Source organism: Chrysochloris asiatica, unplaced genomic scaffold (genome assembly GCF_000296735.1).
Source record: "Chrysochloris asiatica unplaced genomic scaffold, ChrAsi1.0 scaffold00008, whole genome shotgun sequence".
Classification (NCBI taxonomy): domain Eukaryota; kingdom Metazoa; phylum Chordata; class Mammalia; order Afrosoricida; family Chrysochloridae; genus Chrysochloris; species Chrysochloris asiatica.
The window spans coordinates 14,663,638-14,675,691 of NW_006408526.1; the positions used below are offsets into that span (position 1 = coordinate 14,663,638).

The 12,054-nt window shown below is 39.3% G+C and overlaps 1 protein-coding gene across 1 annotated transcript; it reads right to left on the reverse strand.

Annotated features, from left to right (window-relative positions):
- Positions 1-6,115: 6,115 nt before the first annotated feature.
- Positions 6,116-8,082, reverse strand: MSANTD4 (Myb/SANT-like DNA-binding domain containing 4 with coiled-coils). Its single transcript, XM_006833790.1, has 2 exons — positions 7,446-8,082; positions 6,116-6,735 (listed from the first exon to the last, which is right to left on the reverse strand). The coding sequence occupies exons 1-2, from the start codon at positions 7,905-7,907 to the stop codon at positions 6,163-6,165; spliced, it is 1,035 nt and encodes a 344-aa protein (XP_006833853.1). The 5' UTR covers positions 7,908-8,082; the 3' UTR covers positions 6,116-6,162.
- Between the last annotated feature and the right edge of the window lie 3,972 nt (positions 8,083-12,054).

Consider the following 12,054-nt stretch of genomic DNA (forward strand, 5'->3'; position numbering starts at 1 on the left):
TCAAGGTCAGCAGTTTGAAACTACAAGCTCTTCCACAGGAGAAAGATGAGGCTTTCTGCTCCCGTAAAGATTTACAGCCTCGGAAACCCTGTACAGGGTCTCTATGAACCGACTCCACGGCACATAACAACCTCCATGAGTATAGGTCAAGTTCATCAAATTGTATCAGTTTACCTCATTTCCTTTATCAAAACTTTTTTCTTAACTTCCTCTAGTCGAGTTCTGATTATCAAGTCATAGAGGCTAGGTCAAATGGGTACTATAAGCAACCTTGGGTGTTCTTGTGCATCTCTGCTCATTTCATATCAGCTGGATGCTTCACTCTCAGCTATAGCCCTCTGTGGACAAGGGTCCATAGGCTCAGATGTCCCCAGGTTTTACCACATATTGGATCAATCAGCCCTTCCTCTTCTCCCTCTCATCTCCAGGTCAACGGGAGTCAGTGAAATGTGGTTGAACTCAGCCCATTTCTTCACTACTGCCCTTACCCCTCTTCCACTTATCAGTAGATAAACATGGACACCAGCAAGCTTACATGCCTTCTCATGTGTTCCCTTTGAGTTTCAGTCTTGTTGTTGTTAAGCACCATGGAGTCGCTTCTGATTCATAGTGACCCTGCACAGGGTTTCTGAGACTGTTAATCTTTATGGGAGCAGACCGCCTCATCTTTTTCCCATGGACCCACTGGTAGTTGAGTTTCAGACTTAGCTTTCTTGTTGTTATTAGGTGTCATTGAGTCGGTACAGACCCATAGCGACCTTATGCACAACAGAACGAAACACTGCCCAATCCTGGGCCAACCTCACTACTGTTGCCAAGCTTGAGTCCATTGATGCTGCCACTTGGCTAATCCATCTTGTTGGAATGGTTTCAGTCTTAGAGGGGACTTAAATTTACTTTTGAGGAAGTGTACTGTCAAAGCAAATGTAGTGCAACATAAAATCATTTTGAGTTCAAAAAAAAACAAAGTTGAGAATTATGAGAAAGCAGCTCTTAAAATGTTTTGAAGTACTAGGATGTTTTTATATTCAGGATTGTTGTTGTCAAGTGTCACAGAGTCGATCTGACTCACAATGACCCTGTTTAGGGTTTCTGAGAAGTAAATGGCAAGGTTAGTATCTTTAGCATTGAATCTCTACAGATTTATATTTATAGCTTGTATGCTAAAAACTTGGGTATTAGTATATAGTTTTTTTAGGTATTAAATTCTGTCAGTTTGTTGTACTATGGTGGCGTGTGTATTTCTGTGATGCTGGAAGCTATGGCAACAGTTGTATGAAATACCAACAGTGTTACCCACGTTCCAGCAGAGCTTTCAGAATAAAACAGACTAGAAAGGAGAGGCTGACCATTTCTGAGAGGTTAGCCACTGAAAACCTTATGAATAGCTGAGCACTGTCTGATATTGTTGTTGTTAAGTGCTGTCAAGTTGGTTCTGACCCATAGGGACCCTGTTTAGGGTTTTAAAGGAGTGGCTGGTAAGCTTGAACTGCCGACCTTGGGGTTCAACCAACTTTGCAGTCTAGTGTAGTAACCCACAGTGCCATGCCAGGACTCCATTGTCTGATATGTTGTTGTTGTGAAGTGTCATTGAGTCAGTTCCAACCCATTAGCAATCCTGTATAGGGTTTCAAAGGAGCAGCTGGTGAGCTTGAACCGCTGATACTGCAGTTCAAATGGCTTTGCAGCCTGGCGTATTAATGCACAGCGCCACACCAGGACTCCATTGTCTGATGTGGTGGTGGTGGTATGCCAGGGAGTCAGTTCCTACTCAGAGACCATGCATAGGATTTCCAAGGCTGTAAATCTTTACGGGAGCAGAATGCCTCATCTTTCTCCTGCAGAACCGCTGGTAGTTTAGAACTGGCTGCTGCCCCTCAAATATTGAGTTCCTCACACTGGAAGGCACTCAGAAGTATGACTGGGGAAAAACTGCCTCCTCAAAGTAGAGTTGACATTAATGATGTGGGTGAAGCTAAGCTTTTAGGACCTTCATAAGCTGATAGGGCACAACTCAAAATGAGAAGCAGCAGCTGCAACATCCATTACCAGTGGAATGTGGAATGTACCAAGTATGAATCTAGGAAAATTGGAACGGAATGCACAAAGATAGATATCCTAAGAATTGCTGGTGGTGGTTGTGTGCCATGGAGTCGGTTCTGACTCATAGCGACCCTGTACAGGGTTTCCGAGGCTATAAATCTTTACGGAAGCAGAAAGCCTCATCTTTCTCCTATGAAACAGCTGATAGTTTCAAACTGCTGACCCTGAGGCTAGCAGGCTGACTTGTAACCAGAGATCCTGGGCATTAGTAAGCTGAAGTGGACAGGTACTAGCCATTTTGAAAAAGACGATCATATGGTTTACAATGCCCAGATAACAAATTAAAGAGGAATGGCATCACATAGTCAGAAAAGAACATTTTAAGATGTCACTTGAAGTACAGTGTGGTCTGTGGTACGATAATATCCGTACATCAACAATGCAGTGGTTCATACAGGATGAGCACTGTTCTATGAACCACAGTGTCGGTGGTTTGAGCCCACCAGTCACTACGTGGGAGAAAAATGAGGCTTTCTGCTCCTGCAAAGATTTACAGCCTCAGAAATCTTACTGTTAAGTACTGTTAAGTTGGTGCCAACTCACAGCAACTCAGTATAGGGTTTCCAAAGATCAGCTGGTGGGTTTGAACCACCAACCTTGCAATTAGCAGTTCAATGTGTATCCAAAAGTGCCATACAAAGAATCCTAAGAAACCATATGAGTCGGAACAACAACTCCATAAAGACCAGATAATACCACTATTACTCAAATTTATGAACAAACTACAAAAGTAGAAGAAACTGAAGAATTCTGATTTCTTCAGTCTGAAATAATAAAGCATACAAGCAAATATGCACTGATAATTACTGCTGATTGGAACGTGAAAGTTGTATCCTTTCAACACATTTATCCAATCTGTATGCTGAGTAAATAATTTGAAAAGCTGGATTATATAAGAACATGGTATCAGGATTGGAGGTAGATTCACTAACAACCTACAAAATGCATTTGACACAAGCTTGCTTGTTGAAAGAGGACTTGAAACATTTATTGATCATGATCAAAACTATAGCCTTCAATATGGTTGTACCTCAATGGAAAGGAAACAAAATCCTCACAACGGGTCCAATAAATAACATGATGATAAATGGATAAAAAGATTTAAGTTGTCACAGATGTAATTTTACTTGGATGAAGAACCAATGTGCATGGAAGCAGCAGTCATGAAATCCAATGGCATATTACAGTAGACAACCTACTTCAAAAGACTTCTTAAAAGTGTTAAAGAGCAAAGGTATCAGTAAGGTGTACCTGGCCCAAGCCATGGTATTTTCAATAGCCTCATATGCATGCAAAAGCTGGACAATGAACAAAGAAAACCGAAGAGCTGAAGTCTTTGAACAATGGTGTTGACAAAGTATACTGACTATACCAAGGACTGCCAGAAGAACGAACCAATGTTTTGGAAGTACGGTCATATTGCTCCTTAGAAGGGACAAATGGCTACGTTTCATCTCTATCTAGTACTTTGGGCATGTTGTCAGAAAGGATCAGTCCCTGGAGACAGACGAATGAAAAAAAGGAAGACCCCAAACAAGATGGATTAACATAACAATTGTGAGGATGGCACAGGACCAGGTAGTATTTCATTCTGTTGTACAAAGGCTCGCTATGAGTAGGAACCAATGGTACCTAGTAACAAAAACCATCATTAAATCTATGAGATACTGTTTGTGTTCTTATAAAACTAGAGATAATTTCAGGGTCAAATAAAATGTTTGTAAAGAACATGACTACAATGACTAGCACCAATGTTAGGCCTGCAACTCTCAAAAGCACAGACCATCACTTTAAATGATAATAAAACTTTCAGACAGTTAATGTAGGCAAATTTATTTCTACAGTAGAAGCATCTGTTTCAGTTATAAAAAAATAACACTATTTCAAAGTCAGGGTAACTCTGCAGAAGTCCATTTTTTTCCTTGTCTACCCCTATCCAAATACCACCTATGGTTTCAAGTCATTCTTAAAAAGGAACAAATACAGAATCAAGGTATTATCTATCCATGTAAGCAGTGTATTAAAGCTATATATCAGATATGAGAACACAAAGTGATCTAGTGCAGAAATTCTCAAACTTTAGTGTACATCAGAATCACCTCATGATTGGTTTAAAAAAATGCTGGGCCTTGCTTCAAGTTTGATTTAGTAAGTCTTGAGGTGGGACCTAAGAATTTTCTATTTCTAAGCACATTCCCAGGTGAAGCTGATGCTACTGTTGTGGGAATTACACTTTAAGGATAAGGACCACCAGTCTAGGAAAAAGGAGCCCTAGTGGCACTGTGGGTTAGGCACTGGACTGCTAACCTTAAAGTTGGCAATTCAAACGCACCAGCTGCTGTATGGGAGAAATATGAGGCTATCAGGTCCTCTAATGATTTACCGTCTCTGAAACCCTATGAATCAGAATATACTCCATAGCAACCCTATATTGACAGTAGGTCTGGATTTGGGATCTAGGGAAAATCTTTTTTCTTTTTTTGAAAGTGAATTTTGTGATTATCAAAGTTATAGAGATAAATGAAAGATTTCACCCAGATTTAGGATGTCGTTGCTATTATTAAATGCCACAGTTTGTCCGAATTCTTAGTGACTACGTATAGTTCCCAAGGAGTGGCTGGTGGGTTTGAACCACCGACCTTGTGTTTAGCAGTCCAGGGCTTACCCTACAGTACCTCACCAGGACTCCTGAGTATATGTATGAATTCTAAGGTGGTTCATCCACTACCTCCAGACCATCAAATCCTAACTTGATTGTAGAAAAAATACTGTTCAGAGAATTGCAGATAAATCAAACACATGGTTTCTCAGAGTAAGTAACAAAGGGACTGAATTTACAAGGTTTGCGAAAGCAAACTATACAATGTGATATGAGGTGACTTCTGTGGTCCTCACACTGAAGAATAATAGATTACCACTCTCAAGAACTGTTCTACAGAGCAGGTCAGACAGTGTATGTAAGTATTCTGGTCTATTGAAAACACACAACTATAACCATGATTTCATGATTATTATTATTTGAAGCAGAGGACTTTCTCTGCTCCCCTATCCCCCAAAGAGCTGCTATTATTCACTTTAAAGATTAATCACTCATTGGGTCAAGCTCCTGGTCTGCTGATACCACTTTTATGTTGGTACAATTTTTACCAGCATCACCCATTCACTTAACAAAAAAACTTAAGCACGTGGTTGAAATGATACTTTTCAATCAGAATAAGATAATGGAGTCAAAGAAAGGGTCTAAAGCTTTAAAACTATGTTTTGCTTATAAACTATTAATAGTAGACGAACTGTTTTTCAAAGAGACTCAATGTAGAGCAATCGCTGAGTTCCCAGTATTGTTTTCTAAATCTCAGAAGGCTATTTATAGATGGAAACGGGAATAAAATATTTATTATCTTCATTACTTCCTATGTTCAATATTCTACACAGTAATGATTCACTGTCAAAGTTTTTGGCCAGTTAAGTACCTACCCACATAAATATCTTAGGCTTTTTACACATTCTGAAACTAGAAAACAAAGCTTTAGAGATGCACAATCAGGGTAGGGCATAGTTTCTCAACCTCAGCACTATGCACATTTTGGATTAGGCAATTCTTCACTGTGGGGAGCTATCCTGTGCATTGTAGGATGTTTAGCAGCATTCCTGGCCTCTATCCGATGGTAGTAGCAGCTCCCCTTCCAACTTGGACACTATCTTCTGGGGAGCAAAATCACCCCTGGTTGAGAACCACTGGACTGGAGTTTTACACAGACGTAACTGTAAACTCTGGGTACACAGATTACACAAGACTATGTAATGTTCCTAAGTGAAAGAGTACAGTACAATAGCTTCTGCTATACAGTTTATGCCAGGGCACAGACAGTTTTCACATATTCTACTTAGGCATACATGACTCACATACAACCATCTCTTTCCTATTGAAAACACTGATATTCGGGGCTGGGGGAGAAAAAGAAAACAAAAATAACGAATCTTACAATCATCTTTATATTACTGGATCTAGAGAAAAACCTAAGATTCACAAACATTTGCTAAAATGGAGACCTGTACCCTTCACTGCAAGTGTCCCTCCTTCTGAATTCGAAGTCTCTCTTTCTCTACTTGTAAGCGTTCCTTTTCAATCTGCAGCTTCTCGGATTCAAACTTTAAAAACTGCAGTCTGTCTTTTTCCAGTTGCAAGCGTTCTCTCTCAAGTTTCAACTTCTCAGCTTCGATGTCCTGTGGCTGAAGAATGGACTTTTCTCCTGGGCCAAGTTCACTTTCCAAGGATGGTTTCTCTGAACTGACGATCTGCAGCCTCAGTTTCTCTCTTTCGATCTGCAGCCGCTCCTTCTGCAGCTGCAGTCGCTCATGCTCCAGGTCTAAGTGCCGCAGCCTCTCCTTCTCAATCTGCAGCCGCTCCTTCTCCACCTGCAGTCGCTCAGCCTCAATATCCAGCCGTCGCTTTTCCAATTCGAGTTTCTGTTTCTCGATGTTTACAAGAACATGGGGCTCGTCATAAGATCTGGAGGGTGTGGAGTTTAGGGTGAAAAACTCATCAATGTGAGGGAAATCGGGAAGTTCATTTTCCCTCCTGGAATCTGGTATGACTGATGACAGCATTTCTTCTTCCTCCTCAATCTCAAACTAGAAGAAAAGAAAAAGCCATTTTTAGTATTTACATCTACTTCATGGCTGTCAAGTTTTCTAAAAGTTCCTGAAGTTTTTGTATGATCCAAGCACGCAAAATCATTTACTTGAATTTTAGGAAATGATTTTCTCTCGTGTCACTGTTATTGTTGTTGTATCCTGCTGAGTCAGTTCTGACTCTCAGTGACCCTGTTCAGGGTTCCCAAGATTGTAACTACTCACAGGAGCAGAAAGTCTCATCATTCTCACGTGGAGTGGCTGATGGATTCAAACCGCTGACCCTGCAGTTAACAGCCCAATGTGTAACCCACTATGTCACCACAGCTCCATGTCACTAATACATACAATCAAGATAAGTACATTTAGGTGAGGGAAAAGGGATTAATGATGTATAAAAAGAAAAAAATGGAATGACCTCATTCTGTCCTATCTTTAAGTTTACTTGAAATTTTGGGGGATTTCTTTTACTGTTTGTTCATGAACAATATATAGCTCCCATGTCAGAACTGAGGGCCTGGTGTGGCACTGTGGGTTAATGTACTGGACTGTAAGGTCAGTTTGAACCACAAGGTAGGTGGCTCAAGCTCACCAGTTACTCCTTGGAAACCCTATACAGGGTAGCTATGCGTCGGAACCAACTCAATGGCACTTAACAACAACAACATATCAGAACTGAAAATAAAGAGGGTTCACAGGTTCATACTTACTTCGGGACTCTGTGGATCCCTTTCTTCTTCTTCCACTTTGACCTCAGTTAAGGATCCACCTGCATCCCTGAAATCTGCCACATTCTGCCAATCAAAATTTGCATCATTTCGAAATCCAATCTTTTCATCAATATCTTCAGTGAGAGAGTCCTCTAAATCAGATGTGGGAAGGGGGAAGCCAGAACCAACAAGCTTAATGTTTGCCTTCATTCTCTTTCTCTTCATAAGTGCTCGCCAGTCAAGGTACCTTCTTTTCACTTCCGTCCCTGTCCTCTGTTCCCCTTCTCCTACAGCATTCACGCACTGTGCAATCTCCTCCCAAGCCATTCGCTTCATCACATTAATTGTTGTATTGAGCTGCTTAGAAAAAATAACTTCTTTCCTTTTCGTAATTTCTTTCAAAAGGGTCTGAGTTTCTTGAACACTGAAATTGCTTTTCCTTTTTCTTTTCAACTGCTTCATTTTTTTCTAACTTAAATGCAGTTTCTACAGCAAGAAAAGATGTGAAAAGAATTTGATGAATGCTAAAAAAAAGTACAAACACCAAGGACAATCCCTGGTTGGCACTTTGCTGAGATCAGTGGTTTTTCTCTTCATCTAACAGCACAGACAGGATGGAGAAGTCCTAAAGGAAAAACAAAGCAGTCAGTCAGTCAACCTGTAACTTCTGTAACAAATTTCAACTCAAAAGCAATTTATCAAAATTTAAAAAACAACAGAAAGCCCTCTAAATGTGGTTTATCGCCTTTCCCAATTCTATTGGCATCACCATAGCCTATACTACCCATCTTCTCTCATATGGGCTGCTGTAACTGATTGCCAGTAATCACACTGACACACTCCAACACTCTGTTTTGCTTATAAAGAGCACACAGTCACATCTGCCCCTTTCCTTTCCCACCCAGACTTAACAACTTTTCAGTGGTTTCTCATTTTCCTTAAGATGAAGACAACTCCTCAATTTGGCCCTACAAGGATGTCCCTCCCTACTTCTCCCAGCTTCTTCCCTCACTATCCTTCCCAATCCGCCCTGTTTACTCCAGCCACACCTGTTTGCTTTCTATGACCGGTTTTTATCAAGCTCTTTCCCTGTTCAGGGCCTTTGATTCTTTACCCTTTCCTGGAAGTGGATTGCTCCCTCCTTGGCCTACTTCATCCCGCCGCCTCCTTCAGTTTGCAGCTTAAGCATCTCTTCCTCAGTGAAGCCTTTCCAGAAGAGTCAAAGCACTCTACTTACTGGTAGGGATGTACTAATTTTCCTAGTGTAATCTCTCATATTTACTAATAAATAGTTAAGAATCTGTCTCTTCCTAATTCAATACAAGTTTCATGAAGGCAAGAAAGTTTCTGACCACTATCATTACCCCAAGCCTAACAAAGTGTCTGGCACATAGCAGGCACACCAAAGACATTTGCTGAATGAAATGAATGAATTGCTGAACAAAATGAATTAATCAATTTGTTAATATGTCTATTTATTTGAAATATCAGTAATTTAAAAAAAATAATTAAATTCTGGATTCCGTAAAACAATTTTATAGGAACACTAAAAAGAAGGCTGGAAAATCTAGGAAATTCACCAAAAAATTTGAGACAATGTAATCTGATCAAAGAAATACCTGCCTAAGTTAAACCATGTCAACATTTTATGGAATGAAACTTTTTAAACTAGTGAAATACTGTAAAGATACAACAAATTTAAAAGGTGGCATAAAAGTGGTTAAATTTTTACCCCAGTCACACTACTATGTAATTGGTTAAAGAAAAACACAACCAATTAAAAGAACAAAAAATTTTAGAGACTTTCACACCTTTCGGAAATTCATGAGAAACACATACATTATCAATTAGAAATACACCAAAAATTACAAGTTTCATGGATTGCCTTAGTAATTCTGTTTCAGTGTTCACCATAACCTGACCTCTCACAAGACAAAAGTCCCAAACACCAAACAAAACAAGATTAGATGGTGCATTTGCTTTTAATAAATGCTATAAACTGTCCATCTTTGAAGAATTTCTCAGCAGTAGTTTGGTAATGTTCTTGGCCATTTCAATTGTGTGTTTTAAGATCCTGATGTAGGCAAGTAATTGTTTGTGGGTCTCCCTGAAATGCATGTAAAAACAGGTGGCGAAATGGTAATATAAATTTCTGAGTAGGAAAGATCCTCTTACATGCATTTCTTTTAAATGCACGATAATGTTTCTCCAATTTTCAGAAGACTGTCATGTTGTCAGAGCATGAAAACAGTTGTACCTGAAACTTGTTTGAAGGCACACTTTCTAGGCCCATCCCAGACCAACTGAATCAAGAACTCTGGTGGTGGGGCCCGGAAATCTGTGCTTCAACAAACACTCCACATGATTCTAAAGTTTGACAACCACTGCACTAGATCCACACCAGTAAAACAGATTCGCACACCTAACTGTCTCACCTTGAATTCAAGTATTATACCAGTGCATTTAATTGGTGGAACCCAAAGCACATCCAAAATTCTCATTACAACTCACCCACTCCCATCGAGTCGATTCCGTCTCATAATAAGCTTACAGGACAAGAGAATGGAACTGCCTATGAGGTTTCTGAGATGCTGATCTTTATGGAAGGACTCCTGGTGTGGATCTGTGTGTTAGTATGCTGTACAGCAGAGTTGGTTTAAACCAGAAGGTCAGTAGTTCAGGCTCATCAGCCGCTCCTTGGAAGCCACAGGGTCGTCATGGGTCAGAATTGACTCGATGGCACTTAACAACAAGAAATCTTTATGGTAGCTGATTGCCACATCTTTTGCATATCTCTTGGTTAGCAGCTGAGTTCTAACCACCATGACGCTGGGAAAATAAAGATTTTCTGCAGTCTAGCCTTTGTATTATGGAAAGTCACACTAGGGGGTTGGAACAGGTATCCTAGTGAAGAAAACAAAATAATCTACTGAAATGTCCTGATGCCTCACACAGTACAGCACAGAGTGTTTAAAAACGTTAGGTCAACTAAATAGAAAAACGGAGAAGAGGTGAAAGTAGAAGTAATGGAAAATAAGGGATTAGGAAGAATACAGAACATACGAGGAGACTTCAGAAAGTTCATGGAAAATGGAATTAAAAAAAAAAAAAAGGTATTTTTCCAAGAACTTTTTGAAGCCCCCTTATACATACATAAATCATGTTTTCTGACTCTAAATTAACTCAATGATCACTGTGATAGAGTTGATTTTTCCTCCCCTAAAAAACAGAGGGTGGGATGAGATTACTAAATCACATTCTAGTTCTACTGTTGTATGACTACAAACGTTCTGTCAATACAAAGAAAAGCTACCAAATATCCATTAACTTCTAGTTCCTGTCATTTAACCCCCCAACCACAGCATCATCTAAGGAGCTCTGATAGCAGTGGTTAGGAGTTGGGCTGCTAATCTCACGGTCAGCAGTTCATAACTACTAGCCATTCCACAGGAGACATGAGGCTTTCTGCTCCCACAGAGATTTACAACCTCGGAACCACTATACAGGGTCGCTATGAGTCGGCATCAACTCCCGGCATATCACCACCACCACACTGTATGGAAGGCATCAGCATTTCTACTTACAAAATAAGATTTGGATTTGAAGAGACCAGTTTGTACAACAATATCCAGCAAGTTAAATCCAGGCTCTTACTCCATGTGCTCCTTCTACTTTATTAAATTTGTAATCATTAAATCTTAGAAATGTGTTGATAAGTTAAGTTTTAGGAAAATATTTTCAAAAGGGACAATCTTATCTATGTGCAAGTAGTTCTGTATACAGAAAAAAATACTTAAAGCTTCAACTGGTTCTGTTTCATTTTACCGTGGTTTCTTCGCAAATACCTGAGGGGCTTCAAAAATGTCATTATCTTTCAAGTCCATTTTTCCACAAACTTTTTGAAGCCTTTCTTATTAACATATAGCAATTTAAATTTTTATCAGTATGAAAACATATTCCACTGGTGGTTCACTCTATAAACAGCATCTCCTATTGAAGTGAAAAAAAAAAAAAAGTAGCAATTAAACAAGACTAAATTTAATCAGAAAATGCACAAGTGTCTTTTCTAGCATGGTTTAAACCTTTTCGTTTGAGGACAAAAAAATGGATGGTAATTCCCAATTTTTAAATTTTAATAACAAAGCATCTTTTATTCTCTGAAGGCGTCCTAACTTAGAATTTTTTCAAGTTCTCAGTATTCTTTGTTCTACTGACTTGGTATGTATCTAATAACAACATAAAATATATATATATGCTCGTTACCAAATCCTCTTGTTTCTACTCACTCATGTGGAATAACCATCTCCTGAACTGTCAAATGCTGCTGAAATGGAGGTCAGAGACAATGAAAAATTCAAGAGAGCAGGAGAAAGGGAACTCTGAAGAAATCACTCTCAATTTCACACACACACACAGAGAGAAATGTGCAAAATATTAAAGAGACTGCAAGGAAATTATTTCTAAGGCAGACCTTCAAAATTCTCAGGAGACATGTTAACAATAAAATTAAAATCTACTAAATTATAGAGTATGTAGTCAGCTGTAGCACTTTTGGTCTTGTCCTTGGGTATATATATGCTATTCTTTTGTTATTAGGATATAAGCAAAG

What these genes read in the sequence shown, in the direction of transcription:
- MSANTD4 (XM_006833790.1), bottom strand. Translation starts at nt 7,907, where the DNA reads ATGAAGCAGTTGAAAAGAAAAAGGAAAAGCAATTTCAGTGTTCAAGAA. An exon ending in GGGATCCACAGAGTCCCGAA is followed by an intron (nt 6,736 to 7,445) that starts GTAAGTATGAAC and finishes CTTTTCTTCTAG; the next exon opens with TTTGAGATTGAGGAGGAAGA.